Source organism: Bos taurus, chromosome 11 (genome assembly GCF_002263795.3).
Source record: "Bos taurus isolate L1 Dominette 01449 registration number 42190680 breed Hereford chromosome 11, ARS-UCD2.0, whole genome shotgun sequence".
Taxonomy (NCBI): Eukaryota; Metazoa; Chordata; class Mammalia; order Artiodactyla; family Bovidae; genus Bos; species Bos taurus.
Genome location: NC_037338.1, coordinates 32,449,031 through 32,470,539, shown reverse-complemented (window position 1 = coordinate 32,470,539; position 21,509 = coordinate 32,449,031). Strand labels below are relative to the sequence as shown.

The 21,509-nt window shown below is 36.7% G+C and overlaps 1 protein-coding gene across 22 annotated transcripts in view; it reads left to right on the top strand.

Annotated features, from left to right (window-relative positions):
- The window catches only part of NRXN1 (neurexin 1), a 1,252,733-nt gene that overhangs the window by 1,057,592 nt on the left and 173,632 nt on the right, over positions 1 to 21,509 (top strand). For all 22 annotated transcript variants that reach the window (XM_059891018.1, XM_059891016.1, XM_059891017.1 and 19 more), the window contains 1 exon segment: positions 2,563 to 2,734. In XM_059891018.1, coding sequence (XP_059747001.1) covers positions 2,563 to 2,734 — 172 coding nt within the window.

Genomic DNA, 21,509 nt, shown 5'->3' with positions numbered 1-21,509 from the left:
CATTTTGTAAAAGGGAAGTTGAAAGCTGGCCTTTTTTATTTGTTTGTTCTTTGTTTACTTACTGACATGTCAAGATTGCAGCTGAAACTGAGACAAAAGAGTCCATTTTAACATCCAGTTATGTCCATGTTAAAGACTGAGGGCAGAAGGAGAAGAGAGAGTCAGAGGATGAGATGACTGGATGGCATCACCAATGCAATGGACATGAACTTGAGCATACTTTGGGAGATGGTGAGGACCAAGAGGCCTGGTGTGCTGCAATGTATGGGGTTGCAAAGACTTGGACATGACTGGGCAACTGAACAACAAATGTCCACATATCAGTCGCTTACTATCCTCTCTAAAATTATTTTAAGCATGCATTGATTGATACATGCAAACAATCTGCAGAGCATAATAAGAGCCTCCATGGGGCTCCTTATTCTAGCCAGAAAGATAAAACCAGTAACAAAGAACAACCAGATTTACCAAATATGCTACCTGTAGCTAGAGGATGACCCAATATTCCTAAAATTCAGCCTAGTGTAATGATTAGGAGCTCAACCACTGGACCCCAACTGCCTGCGTTTGAATCACAGCTTTTCTCTTTCTAGCTGCATGACCTTAGCTAAATTACTTTATCATTCTGTGCTTCAATTTCTTCATCTGTCAAATGCAGACAGAATAATACCCCTCTCTTGGAGTTGACAGGAAAAATATCAGAGTTAGTATTGGTAAAGTGCTTAGGACACTATAGAGTTGTTGCTTAAATAAAGATAATAAACTATTCTTAAAAAATTTCCTGTGGCATTGTATCACAGGTGTTAAAATATAAATATGCCATGTTAAATATTTTACTGAAAATGAGCAAAGAGGAATCCTACTAAAATGAAAAAATAATGAGTGTTTACACAAAATACCTAGGCTTTAAAATTTTCTACAAAAGTCTTTATAGGTCCTTGGTTAAAAAGTGTTCATTGAAATCCTCTTGCTTATCTTCTGAATCAATCTATAAGAAAGCAAAACGCCTTACAATGGCATATACTTCAAAGTAAGAAACTTGAGAAATACGGTAGAATATAAAAATACGCCCAGGTTAAAACAGAAGAGCAGAGGTCTATGCGGCTTGTTAAATTTCCCTCCTCATTTTGACTGAGTTTCCTAATAACCCAAGTGAGAAAGGAAATGTGATTTTGTCATATTGTCCATCAAGCACAAAACAAATCAAAACACACAAAAATAAAAGCTGTGCTAACCTGTTACAGGAAAGAGCTCTTTTGTGGACCCTAAGAACCAGGAATAAGAAAAACAGAAGGGAACAATGACAGTGATCAGTGTCCCAAACAACATCTTCAAATACTTCCCTTCAATTAATGTAGTGTTATACAAGATTTTTTTTCAGTTAGTACAATAACTCTCAGTGTAAGCTGATGTCATACTCTTGCTGCTTAGTTCAGTGATGAGAATCCAGCAAGAGGTCAAGAGGATGTGGTCCAAATCTTCAGGTTTCTGATGTCCTGGTTTTAAATTTCTGCAGGAATGGATGGGCTGTGTGTCCTTTACATCCCCTTCCCCCTATGTTGTTCCTCTCAACTGAGGTTTGACGAAAGGTGAGCTGCCGACAATTTGAGGTTATGTACTCTGACAAGGGCCTGCAGTGCAAGTGTTCTCTGCTGCTGATTAAGGGCAAGTCCACAGGCTTTAAAAATAACTGAACTCATGCCAGAGTTGACAGCCCTGCTGTTAGAGAAGGCTTCTCAAAGGCAGAGGGCATAAGCACATGTTTCTCTTTGGTGCTTTGTATAATGAAAGTATAAAGTTAACAGCCACAAACTTTGCACTGAGAATAATCTGTAATGTTGCTTCACATAATTTAGAGAGTTAATTTTAGATAGCCATATCTTAACTTCATCTTAGCTTAGATATACACTAAGAACGAGGGAACTGAATTCTAACTCTAGCATCCCTCCTTTTTATTATGCGACCTTGAACAAGTCATTGCACCTTCCTGCGTCATCATTTCATCATCTGTAAAATAATTTGAGTAAATTTCAGAGTCTTAGCATAGGAGGATCTTCTGTGTGTGAATAATGATTGCACTCACTAAATGCCTGTGTGTTCATACTCTAGAGAATGATTTTCTATATTGTGAGCCTTTGTCCACGTTGTATTCAGAAATAGACTTTATTGCTCTGATTTCACCAGTTATTAAAAGGGAGAATTTCAAGCCTCATTTTTCTTGTGAAATGGAAGGCATGGATTAAAGGAACTATGTTAAAGAACATGAAAGTATATCGTTTCACACAGGCAGCTGTGCACCTTGTCTGTGGCAACCCCTGGGAAGAAGGCGGCTGAATTCTCTTGAAAGCGTGTCTTTTGAAATATTAATTATCCGTGAGAGAGATGCTTCAGATTTACCCAGATGTCAAGAATGTAGCACAAATTTTAAGAAATAAAATAGAAGGAGAGCAACTGTTGTTCTGAACCATATTTTTGAGCAATACCCTGAATGTAATCCTTACTAAATACTGATGAATCAGCACAACTTCACTCAACTCTTTTTACTCCTCTGCTCTCTTCCAGCATCAAGGAAAAATTGGAGTTAAATTTAATGTTGGGACGGATGACATCGCCATCGAAGAGTCCAATGCAATCATTAACGATGGGAAATACCACGTAGTCCGCTTCACGAGAAGTGGTGGCAATGCCACGTTGCAGGTGGACAGCTGGCCGGTGATTGAGCGCTACCCTGCAGGTAAGCCAGTGAATGTGTATCGGGGGAAGATTTTATGAAAAACAAACGAAAACAAAGCATTGTTTTGCGTCCGTTTCACCCCACTGTGGGTTTTCTGAGAAACCATCAAGTATTTATTGGACGTTAGAGTCGTGTGAATGTAATGCTATCCTAAACTGTTCTTGATACAGTGTACAAATGGCATTATATAGGAGAACTTGAAGGCACACGTTATAGTTTGCAAAATTCCGGACATCAGTGAAACCAGAAAAATGCACACATAAAAGGCACAACATGTCAAAGCTCTTTTTACTGGATCCTTGCATTTGAACAAAGGAAAGGCTTTGTCAAAAGTAACAAAGTTAAAATTCAAAACTAAGACAGGGAATATTATACCACTTTTCTCTGAAAGAAAATAGGATGATGCAGTTCCTTTGATGGTGGTACATAGCTGAAACCCATGAAAGCTGCCGGCAGGGACAAACAAAAATAGTAAAGGAACTCTGTCTAGTACCATAGATAAGCAGTTATGAGAACATGTAAGTAAATGACGTTTGTTTTCACTGTCCTAAACCATGGGGTTTTACACAGATTCTGTGACACTAGGATTAGTCATTTCAAGTCTATAACATAAAAATTATCTTTCTTCATCATTCATGCGTTTTGTCAGTACTATTACTGAAACAGACAGTACATTAGAAATTAAACCAGTTACTTGTGATTGCATATATTCTCAATTTTTAAAATGCCATTTTAAAGTAAAATTCAAATGAAAGCACAAAGGTATTTTGCTCTAATTATTATCCTCTCCATATTTTAGTGCAAAATAGACTACTAGAAACATTGTCTCATTTTTCTGTGCACCCCTTTTGGAAACAACTCTTTTATGTACAGCAGCAGATTTATAGCATGGTAGAGAGAAAGATTAAAAAAAGAAAATTTCATTTGGCACAATAAAATGATTACCAAAACTTATGTAGAAATTTCTCTATTACAGTATTTGTTTCTTGCAAGAAGTAATTCAAGGAAGTAACTAACTTACAAAATAAAAACCTTTTTCCTTAGTAGTTACACATAATTATGAAATGAAATATCTGTGATGCCCTCTGGGACCTTTTATAATTTATAACATCTACATATTTAAGCTGCACTTCAAACCTATTCTGTAAATCTGGTGCTTTACAAATATATACTGAATTTAATGTAATAAATACTGTCTTCTTCTGAAAATACAGAATTCATAGGCAAGCACATTAATAATACACCCAGTGCCTTTTAAAATACTGTCAATTAATAGATACAATAGATATTTCCTGAATTGATGTCATTCGAATCATCCAGGTCTTAAGACTACAATTATGAGAATGCACACCTTCTGTTGCCAACTATAATAAGATGAAGGAATGGAAGATCTGGAAGCAAAGTAACTTAAATGTGAATGCAGTGTTATATAGCCCCTGCTAACCCTTATCACATTTACTGAATTCTAAGAGAAATGTAATTTTTATAATAACTGCAGCCTTAGTGAAATGACAGGAGTCGACTGGATTTTAATCTAAAATCCAGATTAATCAATACCTATTTACTGAGAGGAAATCATTGTGCTGGATACCACTGAAGACATAAAGTAGGGTAAGGTCTAGACTCTGCCCGTGGGATGTGGTCCTCTGTGAACAGTGGACCCGAACTTGTAAAAGGACAAATCCTGTTACTCTTATATTAGAGTGCTGCAGTTGCCTCTTGAAACTTAACTTGGTTTCACCAGTTAGCTCATTAAAATTATCTTAGTTCATTAACTTTTCACTCTTGTTACACTTTCCAAGCCAGTGTCTTTAAGAACCCTGCTCTAGAGAATGTTAATGGTGACCTATGGCAGGAGAAAGGAAGCCCCACCCTCAAATTAGTTTGGGAACTTCTGGGTTAAACTAAGTTAAAAATATCTACACTTGGACTTTATATTAATACCATATTGAATCTCTAAAAGAGAAATACAGTATGCATTTCCCAAGCATACATAAACAGAATCTAGTTTTCTGATGTACTAAGAATGCATTTAGATAAATATTTTGTTTTTAAAAACTTCTATACCTCATTATTTTAAAATATTTTATCTGATTATCAGCACTTTAATTGTGTGGATACCAGATACTATATTCTAGGCACAGTCCGAAAAGGGGTGGCCTCTGTCTTTTTGTGGCATCAGTCAGTTCAGTCACTCAGTCGTGTCTGACTCTCTGCGACCCCATGGACTGTAGCACACCAGGCCTCCCTGTCCATCACCAACTCCCAGGGCTTGCTCAAACTCATGTCCATTGAGTCAGTGACACCATCCAGCCATCTCATCCTCTGTCATCCTCTTCTCCTCCTGCCTTCAATCTTTCCCAGCATCAAGGTCTTTTCCAATGAATCCGTTTTGTGGCCTGCTAATGTCCAATTTGAATACTAGTAGCTGAGACTGGAGCAGTATTAATTAACTTATAAAACATATAAATGCACTTACCACAAAGCACTATAATGAAAAGTTAACAAATATTTGTATTTGTTCTAGACATATTTTTATACATATAATGTACCAATTAAATGTTTTCTCAATATAAAATATATTTAAAAGTCAGAAGCTGGCAAAATCATGATAATTAAAAAGCAAATCTCTAGAAATACTCAATTTCGATTTCATCTTTATATTTAGTCAAAGATTCTAAGAGTCCTTCCAGCAGAATTTGTTTTAGATATAATTAATAAATCAAAGGTGAGCAAAGTTGCAGTTATTCTGAAGGATAGAAGCAAAGGTAAACCACTGAATCTGCCCTCAAGGAAATTAGAGCAGTTGTGAGGAATTTTGATATATACATATAAAAAGTTAATGAACAGCATGTAAAAAACTCAGGGGAGTCACCATGGTTGTCATCAAGCATTTTATTAATCACCTGCTTTGCCTGCATTTCAGCATGATATTGAGATAGGAAGTAAGCCATGACAATTTCAAACACCTTTTCTCTCGGAGCTTCATTGGCAACAGTGTCATGAAGACCGAATACAGATTTCTAAGTCCCTGTCACCTAGAACAAAGTGATCCTATATATAAATTCAATAGAAGTGTTTAGTATATCTCTTTTATATTGGTTTGTAGTATGAGCATTTTTATTTTAAAAGCTTTTTGATTATTATTCATTAGAAAAACAGCTGGACCAATGCTTTTACCACTAAATCCTGTAATCAGAAAAGTGGGAACCAATTGACTATATTTGGTTCCTTTTTAAGTGCCTGTACTGCAAAATATAGGTAATGGGGTTGAAATTAGTAATTAAGTATACCACTTAACCTTCCATTATAGTGCTTTGTGGTAAGTGCTTTTATATGAAGCAATTCATCTGGTAGCGACACTATATCTTTAATGAAAAGCATCTAAAGCATTGACCAGTGCCGTTAGCCTATAATTGTCTGGAAGGCTTTCATAGAGAAACTAATTAGCAGAGGTAGATTTTATGCTCTTTTGGAGTGCATGAAATATTCTCATAACTCAACAATTCATGTTAGAATAAATATTGAATTTTCTGAATAGTAGACCCAGTTTTCATTATGCTCTGTGCATGGAGAAAAGTATAGAAATAATATTTTGCAAACCATTTAAAGTTGAAAAAGTCATTTCTTGGTGCTTATCAGTTAAAGCTCTAGAATATAATGCATCATTAATCCCTGATTTGTTCCTAATTGCAGTTAGTAAAATTTTCTCTCTCAACCAAAATAGACTTCCTCCTCTCATGATGTTAATCCACAAACCCTAACATAATTTTACTTGCACACACTAAAGATTAATCCATATAATTCACAATTACCTTTGAGGTTCAACTTTGGGTTCATTTTTCTACCATAGTGTGCCAAAAAGATGTTATTTATTCTATACAAAGTCAAATATCCATTTTATTCCTGTCCAAGTTAATACATCAAATCGACAAACATGTACTATATTATAAGAAGTTTCTAGACTTAGCATCTGGTTACAGAGATACATAAAAATGTTCAAGATTAATGTATTATATGAGAAAATACAAGTTTTATCATATAATATTTAGCTAATTTTTGAATAAGACATGCTAAGAAACAAGATAAAATAGTTTCAGGGAAGAAGAGCCATTTTAGAGAGTGGTCTAGTTAAGGCTACAAAAAATATAGGAAATTTGATTTGGGTCTTTAAAGGCTAGATTTTTACTTAGAGGGTGACATGCATTCATTTTAATGGGATTAGCAGGAACAGATAGTGACAAAATAATTAGAAAGCTTTTAAAAAGCCCAGGTGTCAAAAGATAAGACCTAAAATAAGATGTGAGGGTGTGAGAAAACAAAGAGGTTGAACACAGAATACATTAGAAGACCTCATGAACAGCCAAGTAAAAGGAGAGTCAGTTCTACTTTTCAGTTCCTCTCTCTGTCTCTCTTTCTCTTTTAATTTAACCATGGATTATTCAATGTTCTGATGCTGCTCTGTGACCACCAGAATGCACTAGGTGACAATGAAATGAAAACCTGTGTTAGGAATGAGTAGAGAAGACATAGTTCTGGTTTACTTAAAGTTTAGTCTCTTTGAAAATCTACAGATGTCAAATAAAATGGATTAGCCTCAAAGTTAGGAGTTCAGGGTTTAGTTGCTATTAGAGTTTAAATACAGAAAAAGTGGCAGTCTGGAGCAGTGTAAAAATAAAGCATAGTTTAGGGATGGAAGAGTGGAAAGAAAGAGGAATAATTCAAGGGGAGACTTTAAGGAGTGGATGTCAATGTTGTCTGCATGACCATTTAATTTGGCTCAAAGGTCTTATGGATATTATCTCTATCTCTTGGCTTTCTTTTCATCTTCAAAGGCTTGTAAAATATTTCAGAGCTCAAGAAAGGTCATATTGATGATTTCCCTTTAAATCCCTCAAACTTAATTTAGATTAATTAATTGATTTTTAGTTCAAGTCATGATTATTTATTGGTTAGGTATTTAAGCCATTCCATCCTTTGAAGTTTCCTGCTGCTGCTGCTAAGTCACTTCAGTCGTGTCCAACTCTGTGCGACCCCAGAGATGGCAGCCCACCAGGCTCCCCCGTCCCTGGGATTCTCCAGGCAAGAACACTGGAGTGGGTTGCCATTTCCTTCTCCAATGCATGAAAGTGAAAAGTGAAAGTAAAGTTGCTCAGTTGTGTCCGACCCTCAGCGACCCCATGAACTGCAGCCTACCAGGCTCCTCCATCCATGGGATTTTCCAGGCAAGGATACTGGAGTGGGGTGCCATTGCCTTCTCCTATTTGGTACTAAAATGTTCATTTCTTTGAGTATTTTTATATTTTTATTTTTTAAACTGAAAATTTAGTCTGTGTGATACAATTCAGAAAAATCTCTCATTTATGATCATAGCACTTGAAAGGGGAAGGAACTTCAAAAATCTTCTCTTCCAGCTTCTTCATTTTTAGACAATAAAATGGAACCTTGGAGAGGTTAATGGATTTGATCAGTATCACTATGCTAGTTTGTAACAGAGCCAAAACTACACGTGAAACTTGTCCACTAACTCTGTACTTTATACTGTCTGGGAGAGAGAAACCAAAATGAAGAGACATCATTAGATGTATCCTCAACACAGCAAGGTACATTCTTCATAACTAAATATTGTGACTTACATGGTCAGTCATACTACTTCTGTTGACCCACAAAGACACACATACGTACAATCTTATGAGTATTAAAAAATAGTAACACATGGAATAAAAATAATTTTCTTACAAAGTCATAGTTTTCATCACTAAATTTTTGAATAACTCATTAGTAGGCACTGATTAATTTTTAACCTTACTTTAAAAACTTTATTAGCAAATTAAGTAAACCATTTATGAATCATAATATTTTACTGTTCCTACAACACTCAACCTTTAGGTTGACATACTTTCAAACTTTATATATTTACTAATTTATATATATTTCTCAGCAACATCACTTGAAACTTAATTTCAGGTACTAGAAGAGAAGTGGTTCATTAGAGGATTCAGGTATTAGAATTCTTCAGGATTATTAAGGAGAAAAACTGTATCCTAATGAAAAACTTGCTCCTCTTGGTTAAATGTAGAGATACAGGAAAGGTATGACTGAGTTTTGTTTCCCTCCTACAAAGTTAAGAGTGAAAATCTAACGCACTTATGGTAAATGATAAACCACGCAGAAGATTTGAGTCATTCTTTAAATAAACTACCAACCTGAACTGACTCCAGTCGATGACCTGGCACATAGCGTGGTCAGTTCAGTTCAGTTGCTCAGTCGTGTTCTACTCTTTGAGACCCCATGGACTGTAGCAGGCCAGGCTTTCCTGTCCATCACCAACTCCCAGGGCCTACTCAAACTCATGTCCATCACGCTGGTGATGCCATCCATTCTCTGTCATCCCCTTCTGCTCCCACATTCAATCTTTCCCAGCATCAGGGTCTTTTCCAATGAGTCAGTTCTTTGCATCAGGTGGCCAAAGTATTGGAGTTTCAGCTTCAGCATCAGTTCTTCCAGTGGATATTCAGGACTGATTTCCTTTAGGATTGACTGGTTGGATGTCCTTGTAGACCAAGGGACGCTCAAGAGTCTTCTCCAACACCACACTTCAAAAGCATCAATTCGTTAGTATTCAGCTTTCTTTGTAGTCCAACTCTCACATGCATACATGACTACTGGAAAAACCATAGGTTTCACTAGATGGACCTTTGTTGGTAAAGTGATGTCTCTGCTATTTAATATGCTGTCTAGGTTCATCATAGCTTTTCTTCCAAGGAACAAGCTTCTTTTAATTTCATGGCTGCAGTCACTGTCTGCAGTGATTTCGGAGCCCCCCCAAAATAAAATCTCTCACTCTTTCCACTGTTTCCCCATCTATTTGCTATGAAGAGATGGGACCTGATGCCATGATCTTAGTTTTCTGAAAGTTGAGTTTTAAGCCAACTTTTTCACTCTCCTCTTTCACTTTCATCAAGAGGCTTTTTAGTTCCTCTTCTTTCTGCCACTAGGGTGGTGTCATCTGCATATCTGAGGTTATTGATATTTCTCCGGGCAATCTTGATTCCAGCTTGTGCTTCATCTAGCCCAGCATTTCGCATGATGTACTCTGCATATCAGTTAAATAAGCAGGGTGACAATATACAGCCCTGATATACTCCTTTCCCGATTTGGAACCAGTCTGTTGTTCCATGTCCAGTTCTAACTGTTGCTTCCTGACCTGCATACAGATTTCTCAAGAGGCAGGTCAGGTGCTCTGGTATTCCCATCTCTTTCAGAATTTTCCAGTTTATTGTGATCCACACAGTCAAGGGCTTTGGCATAGTCAATAAAGCAAAAGTAGATGTATTTCTGGAACCCTCTTGCTTTTTCGATGATCCAGTGGATGTTGGCAATTTGATCCTTGGTTCCTCTGCCTTTTCTAAATCCAGCTTGAACATCTGGAAATTCGTGGTCCATGTACTGCTAAAGCCTGGCTTGGAGAATTTTGAACATTATTTTGCTAGTATGTAAGATGAGTGAAATTGTGTAGTAGTTTGAGCAGTCTTTGGCATTGCCTCTCTTTGGGATTGGAATGAAAACTGACCTTTTCCAGTCCTGTGACCACTGTTGAATTATCCAGATGTATGGTACTTACATAATAAATTATACTTAATAAATAATTGTTGAATAAATCCCATTTCCTCGTTCAACTTCAATGTTAAATATTGTCTTGTGCTCATGGTTTTTAGCCAAAATGTGTAGATGTGCATGGATAAATATTTATGTGAATATATAAATATTTGGCTTTCTATTTGATATAGTTAACTGTTCACTCATCCAAATTTTCCAAAGGAAAGCTTATATACTATGGGAAATCTGAAATTTCAAATACTATAGCAGTATTAGGTAGAATTAGTGACTAAAACTCTGACTTTTCCTTTGTTAATTATCTTCTTTCGTGGTATTTAGTTTTTCTGAGGCTTTGGGGGCTTTTCTTAATGATCAAGCATAATGAACTTTTTATTGAGCAGTATATTAAACACATCTGCCGAAAATACTTAGCTTCAAAGAAATTGTATCCAAGGAGATAGAAAGAAATGATATATACTGACTTCTCACTTTTTATTATATATTCTCAGTGATCTGCATTTTTTTCTTTTGTAATATGAAAGATTTCTTACAGTTATAATAACCCAACCATATTAGGATTTTTAATTTTCTGACAAAAGAAAGAGAAAGGTTCTTTCATGGTTTGGTGGGGTTTAGTGTCAATTAAATTATACAAGCTGGCAAGCATAGATAATATAAATTTATCTTATAATATGAATGACAGCCCTTCTTTATGGTTTCCAGAAGATTCTCCCTGTATCTTCTTGTTCCCCATTATTTCCAAAGTACATTTTGGTTAATGATCATTAATTATTAATATCTTTTTATTATGATAAGCTTACATTTTTATCATAATAAAGGAACGTGTTAATTCCACTCCTGGAAAATACCTGGGTTAAACAGAGAATGGTATTGTTATAAACTTTAAGTAAATGTAACCAAAAATGTTGACTAAGGAATTGGGTTCAAGGGCTTTTCTTCAAAGGTATGGATCATGTGAATGAATCTACCTATTGGTTACAAACAATGAATTACTTATGTCAGAAACAAACAAAAAATAGTTACTGCTACAAATGAAAATTTAGTTTTTAAGACCTGAGATGGAAATAAGTTTTAAAAAATAGGTAAAGGCTGAAAGAGAAATTACATTTGGAAAGATATTGGGCTTTCAGGAAACTTCAGTTTTTGCAAGTGATTGGTTGATTTTGAGGAGATTTATGGTTTTGTGACAGTGCTTTTGTAATTTGATTATTGTCCAAAAGTATCTTTATTTTAACAGTTTATAATTACCTGAGTTTAATGGAAGAACAGCCATCTTCTCAACTTCACAATGAGTCTCTTAATTTTTTCTCCAGCACTCTGACCCCTCATTGTATCAAGAGGTTTTATCAAATTGCCCAGTAATATTTATATATTCTTATGATAAATACAGATAACAAGTAGTATTTTGGTGTAAGATAAAACATTTTTTTTAATATTCTGCTATATGTTTTTTTTTTTCTCTCAATTCTTAATGTCAGCATTTGAATACCACTTATGAGTAAGACTTGTACTTTTCCTAGTATTTCCCTTTGTCTGCCATCTACCTACGTGTCTTCTCTTAGTAGCTCAGGAATTAGTTGGAATTAAATGTCACTTTTTTTCTAGTCATCAATGGCAGTTGGTTCAAGAGGTAGCAGAGTAGCATAAAAAATCTCATACACGGATGTCCAAGTCCTACATGGAGGACAAAAGTTAGGTAACTATCTTCAGTTTTAGACTAATTGAGGTTAATTTTTCTTAATCTCCTTTGAATCTCTGCCTGTATAAGAATCTGATAAATAGGATATCTTACCTTTAGAAAAATATACATACATCTGCATGTACACAGAGTTATGCATATGATTTTTAGAAGTTGTGCCGCAACATCCTTATGGCCCATTAACCTAGTTGCAGAACCTCTGCTTAGAACGAGCTTAAGGATATTGACATTTTAGAGGAAAGAAATATAGTCTACTTAATGGACATATGAGGCAGAACCTCCTGCTACCCAAATGCAGCAAGCTTTCTATGAAATGTAACTGCCCTTTTTTAAAAAAAATCTTCTAATCGTAATAACCTTCTCACCACTGATGTTGCCCTGGTTATAACCTCTGCTAGTTTAGATAAAATGCTTTTTCTTTAATAGAACAAACCCAACTTTTGTACTTCCAATTTAGAAAAACTGATTTCACAAGCATGATTACAAGAATGTCATAATCCTTCCAATAAATGGATTTGACCACTGATACACTGTTTGATATAATTCAGGCATCGGCATATTGCATAATATGCTTAAAATCAATATGCACGATTTGAAGGTCTCATTCAGATAGATCTATTGATAAAACATCTGAAGACTGTTAAGTATGATGATGAAATAAGTGTCCAATGTAGTCAAAACAACAATGAGTATTAATCAGACACCTTTGGAAAATATTACTTTTTATTATTATGAGGATAAGGGCTTTATTACCTTTACGTACATACCTTACACCTTTGCATGTGTAGAGAAAACTTAAGAACTCATGGAGAAAGATAGATTAACTAGTTTTCTCCCATCACTAGTAATTTTTTACCTTTTTGTCCCCATCACATTCTTAACCTTGATAGTTTATTCTCTTATATATGTACTGAACTCATTCCAAGAGAACTCTGACAACACACTCCTTCCTTTTCATGAAAAGTAAATTCTTAACATAAAGAATGTTATAACCAAGTTAGAAAAATATGTATTCAGGGTTCTATATTATGTATGAACTACCTCAAATGTGACAAACAAATGTATTTTGGACACTGTCCAAAGTTCATAATTTTAAAAAAACTTTAGGGCAAGTATTGGCAAACTTTTACTATAAAAAGCCAGATGGTAAATACTGTCAGATTTGTAGCATGTAATCTTTGTTACAATTACTAAATTCCACCACTGTAGGTCAGTAGCTTCAATAGATAATAAATAAATAATGGGTATGGCTAAGTTCTGGAGAAGGAAATGGCAACCCACTCCAGTATTATTGCCTGGAGAATCTCATGGACAAAGGAGCCTGGTGGGCTATGGTCCACAGGGTCGCAAAGAGTCAGACACTGCTGAGCGACTAACACACACACACGGCTAAGTTCCAATAAATCATGAAACTGGAGCCTATTATACAGAGTGAAGTAAGCCAAAAAGAAAAACACCAATACAGTATACTAACGCATATATATGGAATTTAGAAAGATGGTAACAATAACCCTGTGTACAAGACAGCAAAAGAAACACTGATGTATGGAACAGTCTTATGGACTGTGTTGGAGAGGGAGAGGGTGGGAAGATTTGGGAGAATGGCATTGAAACATGTATAATATCATGTATGAAACGAGTTGCCAGTCCAGGTTCGATGCATGATACTGGGTGCTTGGGGCTGGTGCACTGGGACGACCCAGAGGGATGATATGGGGAGGGAGGAGGGAGGAGGGTTCAGGATGGGGAACACATGTATACCTGTGGCAGATCCATTTCGATATTTGGCAAAACTAATACAATTTTGTAAAGTTTAAAAATAAAATAAAATTTTAAAAAAAATTGATAAAGGGACACATTTGACATGTAGGCCATAGTTGATTGACCCCTGATATAAAGGCACAACAGAAAGACACAGGAACCAACCTGGAAGAGCTCCTACTTGTCAGAACTGGAGCTACTTGAGCAACAAAATAAGTACAATATTGAGTTTTAACCCAAATAGTGAAATAAATATCTGTGAGCATGTACTGATATTAAGTAATGGAATAGATAGATAGATATGTAAGGAAGCAGGGACACTGTTATGGAAGAATTCCAATAACCAAATGTAGAAGAATGATGGCAGTAGAAATTCAGCATTAGAGCTTCAAAGTAATAATTGTTGAAGGCAAGATACTCACATAGATGCTAAATTACTGGATCAAAGTTTGAGTAGAGACTAGTAATTTATATATAGTCTAAATGTGTCTCCTCAGATGTGAAGAAAAGACTTTTGGACTCAGTGGAAGAAGGCGAGGGTGAGATGATCTGAGAGAATAGCATTAAAACGATGTACATTACCATATGTAGAATAGATGACCAGTGCAAGTTCAATGCACGAAGTAGGGCACTCAAAGCCAGTGCTCTGGGACAACTCAGAGGGATACATTGGGGAGGAAGGGGGAAGGGGGGTTCAGGATGGGGGGACGCATGTATACCTGTGGCTGGTTCATGTTGATGTATGGCAAAAACAATCATAATATTTTAATAATCCTCCAACTAAAATTAATTAAAGTAAATAAATAAATGTTTATCTTGCACGGGGAAGATAGAAACTTTCCACAGAGAAATCCAATGGACCACCTTAACTAAACATATCACAATTAATAAGAAACATGACCTCATGCACCTCCTGATATAATACACTGAGAAACGCACATCATTTCTCTGTTAATCTTTGTATTCTCAACAAAAATTTGTGACCTCAGTCTAATCATGACAAATACAGTGTGGGAATCTGGATTGGATCCTGGAACACAAAAATGACATTAGTTAAAAGCTAGTAAAACCAAGTAAAGTCTTTAGTTAATAGCATACTAACAATGTCAATTTCTTAGTTCTGATAATGATGTAATGGTTAAGATACTAGTAGTAGGTTAAGCTGGATGCAAATTATATAGAACTCTCATTACTATCTTTTACAACATTTATTTAACATTTTTAATAAAAAAAAACTTTAGATTTTAATTTAAAAGTATATTTTACTCAATTCTGTATAACAGTGCTCCAGAAAAAAAAAAAGATTTTAAGCCACAAAACTTCTTGCCTTTGTAAAACTGGTAAGTCAGATGAAATTATTGTGACTAAATTGTACATTAACATGTTTATATGGTTATTAGGAAAATACAGTTATTTCTAAGGAGTATAAGCCTAATTTCTATAACAATCCAAAGGTGTAACCTAGCCTAATATTTTAGTTCTTAATTAAGATGGAGTGACATAATAAATGTGAAAAGCTTTTGAAGTATGAAGCCTTTAAATAGGCCATATATTAAAATTTAAATTATGATGAATATTTTGTGTCAGATTTAGTCTCATGGGTTGAACATTTCTCAAAGAAAGACTTTCATCTTAAGCATTTAAAAGTCTGTTTTGTTTTAGCCTTATGAGTTTTACAGCATTAGAAAGAATCTGAGGTTCCTATCCCCATCCTGCAAGTATGAGACTAACTTTCCTCATATTAAGTATTATTGAAATAATTTGTCATCTTGAGCATATTATCTGTACTGGTGGCCTGGACATTTAAAATGTCCACTGAGACCCCAAAAAGTGAATATACCTAACGTAAGTCTGTCTAGATATTACCACATGTATTTCCAATGAAGCATTTTAGCTAGATTTATGAGATATAAAACTGGACAGAATAGAGGAACATTTAGCTTCATTTTTCTACACAGTGTGAACTAATTGATAACATGCCATAGTAATTTTTCAGGGTCATCTTTGCTGAAACATTTTAAAAGTCCACATGGAGTCTTCATTTCTCTCATTTATTATTTTTATTGTTCAATTTGGCAGAGGAGTTGGATGAAGGTGTATTTTCTAGTTGGAGAAATAAATAGAAGCTTTTTAAAATGCAAAGGTTTGCTTTCTGCAAAAGAGGGACAATATGGTGGCAACCCCAGTAGGAAGCAGATCTGGAGATAATTAAATGAGGCTTGTGCTTGATGGAAGTGAAGTTCACACAAAAGATTGAATCCATTACATTGACTCAACAAGGAAATTATTGTTGCTCAAGGATTGGGGTGAAGAGATAAAGAGAACTTACCCCAAATCCCAGACATTCAAAGGGCTCATTTCAGTTCCTGCCTTGATAGGATCTATAATCTGCAACAGTGAGTTAGGCATTCTATGCTGGACTCTCCTTACTGGCTCTCTGGTGGTTTTTCTACATACATTTTCTCATTAACATAAAATCTTATAAGGCAGCTTTTAGTTTCTCCTTTGGATAGAGAAGTAAACACAGAGAAATTAGATTACTTGCCAAGGCCACACACCCTAACACTCAGTCCAGGGCTCTGAAGTACTGTGTAGTGTTGTCTACACTATTTAATCTTACTCCTGGTAAGAAGAAAAATTATTCTCGGTTCCCACGAGATTGCGCCTTTGTTGTGCTGAGGTCCTAATACCAATGGTTACTCTTTCTTCTGCCCAGATCTTGAAAGGACATTCAAGTGTCCCTTGGAATTTGTCCCTTGCAATTGTGTCCTTTTTTTTCTTGGTTATTATTTATCTCAATGCAGAAATGAGTGCCGAGTCCAACTTGTATACTCCTTTTAAACCCTAAAATTGTGATAGAAAATATGGACTACACATCAAATGACCAAGCTTTAGACTTACACTGTAGACTCACCACAAGATTAAAGGTGGCTTAAGACCTAAGATTCAGGAGTCAGACTATCTGGGTTCAAATCTTAGTTGCAGCTCTTTGTAGATCCTTGACTTCTTGCTCAATTCTCTAACCTCTTTTTGTACTTCAGTTTTTTGATCTGTAAAACAGGTTAATGATAGTACTTACCTCATAGGGCTGTTTGAATTTTCAAGGAGTTATTAGCTTCAAAATACTTAGTTGTTAGTAAAAATCCTGGTGAGTAGTAAGTACTCAAAAAATGTTAGCCTCGCTGTCATTAATCAGAGTAGTTTCATTTTGCAATTCTGTAACTGCAATAGGTACTAACATCCCCATGTTAAAGTGTATTTTCTTCCGGGAAAAACTTGTCCTGTCTTTGCTGCCAGACATGACTCACATATATGGAGATGAGTCTTTCCAGAAACCTCAGACATGTCATTACCCACCCCATCCCTGGTGCCCTCCAAACCCACCATAAGCCAAAACACCACAAAGACATCACTAACGAAGGGCAGGACTCAAGGTAAATAAATAACATAGAAAACATTTTCTGGTTTAATTTAAGGAAAGGAGTGTTGTGTGGTACTCAAGTAAGATTTCACGGAGGACAGGAATGTGGATCGGGTGTTGGTGAATTCTTTAAAGTGTAAGAAGTGAGCGTTAGGGAACCCACGCTAATGATGGACAGGCCACTGCCTATAGTTTTGCAATTTTAACTATTTTTAAGTTACCTATGTTGTTGTTTAATCACTAAGTCATGTCTGACTCTTCGCAACCCCATTGACTGTGGCCCTAAGGCTCCTCTGTCCATGGGATTTCCCAGGCAAGAATGCTGGAGTGGGTTGCCATTTCCTTCTCCAGAGGATCTTCCTGATCTAGGGATCGAACCCAGGTCTACTGCATTGCAGGTAGACTCTTTGCCATCTGAGCTACCAGGAAAGTTCTGAGTTAACTATAGGCACTCACCAATATCCCATCAGAGGGGAAGTTGGAAGCTGGAATCCAGTTTGTGCATGGGTCAGCAAGCCATGTGTCCTGACACAGGGGATGTCCCCTAATGACTGAGCTGTCTTTTCCTCTGTACCAAGCACCTTCAACTTGTCAAACCTTTTGTCTGGTCTGTAACCATCAGGAGAGTCTCCATTTTCAATTCTCCTCAACAGTGCCTTATAATTAGGAGACCATAAACATAAGGCAATGGCACCCCACTCCAATACTCTTGCCTGGAAAATCCCGTGGACGGAGGAGGAGTCCGTGGGGTCGTGAAGAGTTGTACACGACTGAGTGACTTAACTTTCGCTTTTCACTTTCATGCATTGGAGAAGGAAATGGCAACCCACTCCAGTGTTCTTGCCTGGAGAATCCCAGGGATTGGGGAGCCTGGTGGGCTGCCGTCTATGGGGTCACACAGAGTCGGACACGACTGAAGCGACTTAGCAGCAGCAGCAGCAAACATTCAAAGAAGCACAATTCTGAGAGAGAAAAGAAACACTATTAATAGTTACTCCTATTTAACAGGCACATACCAACACTGCCCTGGGCAATCCAGAACATTTGTCACTTTGCTTATAAGCTGCCAGGTAGAACTGAGACTATTGCTTGTCTCTTACCTGAAGAAACTAGAATTAATCTTAGTCATTATACTAGGTGGATGGGTTTATTCCTGTTCAAGTGGGGAAGCTGAATATATTAAATTAATAAAATATTATTACATAAATAACAATTCAAAATAAATAATTATGGTTAAAATAATTTCAACCAGATTTGAAATTATTACAGCTTTTCCTACTCCAAGTATTTTAAAATATCAACACATTCTCAGTCACTCATAAATCTTATGCTGAATATCCTCTTTTGCTTAATCATTTCATGTGTCATAAATTATGTTTATTTTTTATTCAAAATAGTTTTTTACTCTGCCTAAAGATACTTTTTTCAAATATTTATTTCATGCTGAATTAGAAAGCATTGATAAAAGGTAAGCAACTAGAATTTTTCTTTAAAGCATCAGAAAATGGATAAAATTATTTAAAGTGCTAATAATAGACCCAAATCTTAGACCCATCCGTTACTTTAAAACGTTTTACACGAAGGAGGTAATGGAGGCCAAAAGCCTCCAGTCCTCCTTTGATCCATCAATGAGCCTGAATTAAGACCCACTTTATGGTTGGCCCATGCTGTGCTAAACCTGATGGGAAACAGAAAAACAAAAAAATACTGTCTTTGTCCTCTAAGAGTTTGAAGTATAACTTGGGAGGAAAGATAAATCAGTTAGGGAAGCATGAATTGTATGGGAAATGCAAGATTGCATAGCACAAAAGGTAAACTTGAGAACTGGAGGAGATATGAAGTAGAGAGGAGAATACACATTTAGTGCTTAAGAGAAGTGAAGTCTGAATGGACATGTATTGGTGAAAAGCCCATTCCAGTCAGGAGAGAGAATGAACCCAAGAACACAGGTGGTTAAAGATTCCAACACAGCACAACGAATGGTCATGCTCTCTATGATGGGGTATTTATAACTTCATTGCAATCCTGGCTTTCCAGGTGGTACTAGTGGTAAAGAACCCGCCTGCCAATGCAGAAGATGTAAGAGATGTGGCTTCAATCCCTAGGTTGGGAAGATCGCCTGGAGGAAGGCATGGCAACCCACTCCACTGTTCTTGCCTGGAAAATCCCATGGACAGAGGAATCTGCCAGCCTATGGTCCATAGGTTTGCCAAGAGTCAGACACAACTGAGGCGACTTAGCATGCACTTTACAATCCTAGTAACTAAAGCTGAGGGAGTAATCAGAACCACTTTCTTCCAGAATTCGTAGGTTTTTCAGGGATATCTGACCTGCAACAAGAGGATGCTTTTGGGAGGAGGTTTAACATGGACCTAGTCTTAGGAGATAGCCCATAGATTGACAGCTCGAGTTCCCATGGGCTCTTGAGAGAATTTGTACACATTTCTGAATCTATCATGATAAAGGGAAATTAGCAGTGTCCACCTGGACAAGACTGATAACTGGAGCTAATTGTAAATTTCTGTTGAATTTTAATATATTCTGAGTGGATAGGTAGTGATGAGCATAACTGTTTAATTTTCACAAAAATTTATATTCTTGATTGTAGTTGAATTCTTACTCTGTAACTGAGTTGCTGCTAAGTCACTTCAGTCGTGTCCGACTCTGTGCGATCCCAGAGACGGCAGCCCACCAGGATCCCCCGTCCCTGGGATTCTCCAGGCAAGAACACTGGAGTGGGTTGCCATTTCCTTCTCCAATGCATGAAAGTGAAAAGTGAAAGTGAAGTCGCTCAGTCGTGTCCAACGCTTAGTGACCCCACGGACTGCAGCCTTCCAGGCTCCTCCGTCCATGGGAGTACTGGAGAGTACAGTACTCTTCCAGGCAAGAGTACTGGAGTGGGGTGCCATTGTCTTCTCTGTACCTCCCCAAATCATCTTACCCTTTGACATTCCTAGCATGCTATTAATAACATAGTTTACATTATTATTATATCAACATCACCCTACTTGTCCCATCAAAGCACTGAATCCAATGGTAGGAACTAGTTTCCAGTAATTCTTCTTTCAAAGATTCCCCAGTTTCCATCATTTTTCTATCTGCACTTGTATCGTTTTAGTTATGTAACCTTTATAACAATTTTCCTGTTATCAGCTATCATTGTTGTCTAGTGGCTAAATCATGTCCAATTCTTTGTGACCCCATGGACTGCAGTAGGCCAGGCTCCTTTGCCCTCAACTGTCTCCAGGAGTTTGGTCAACATTTCCATTGAATCAATGATGCTATCTAAACATCTCATCTTCTGCTGCCCTCTTCTTTTGTTTTCAGTCTTTCCCAGCATCAGGGTCTTTTCCAATGAGTCAGCTCTTTGTATCAGGTGACCAAAGTACTGGGGCTTCAACTTCATCATCAGTCCTTCCAATAAGATTCAGAGTTGATTTCCTTTAAGATTGACCTGGTTTGATCTCTTTGAAGTCCAGGAGACTCTCAAGAGTCTTCTCTAGCACCACAGTTTTGAAAGCATTAATTCTTATGGCACTCAGCCTTCTTTATAGTCCAACTCTCACATCTGTACATGATGACTGGAACAGCCATAGCTTTAACTATATGAACCTTTGTCAGCAAAGTGATGTCTCTGCTTTTTAATACACTGTCTAGGTTTATCACCGGTTTCCTTCCAAAGAGCAAATGTCTTTAATTTCACAGCTGCAATCAGTGTCCACAGTGATTTTGGAGCCCAGGAAAATAAAATCTGTCACTACTTTCACTTTTTCTCCATTTGCCATGAAGTGATGGGACTGGATGCCATGATCTTAGTTTTTTGAATGTTGAGTTTTAAGCCAGCTTTTTCACTCCCCTCTTTCACCCTCATCAAGAGCTCTTTAGTTCTTTATTTTATGTCATTAGAGTGATATCATCTGCATATCTGAGGTTGCTGATATTTCTCCCAGCAATCATGATTCCAGCTTGTGATTCATCTGGCCCAGCATTTCGCATGATATATTCTGCAAAGAAATTAAATAAGCAGAGTGACAATATAGGCCCTTAACATACTCCTTTCTGAATTTGGAACCAGTCAGTTCTTCCATGTCCGATTCTCACTGTTGCTTCTTGACCCACATACAGGTTTCTCAGGAGACAGGTGAGGTCTGTCTCCTGTAAAGTGGTCTGATACTTCCATCTCTTTAAGAATTTTTTCACAGTTTGTTGTGATTCACACATTCAAAGGCTTTAGCATAGTCAGTGAAGAAGTAGACATTTTTCTGGAACTCCCT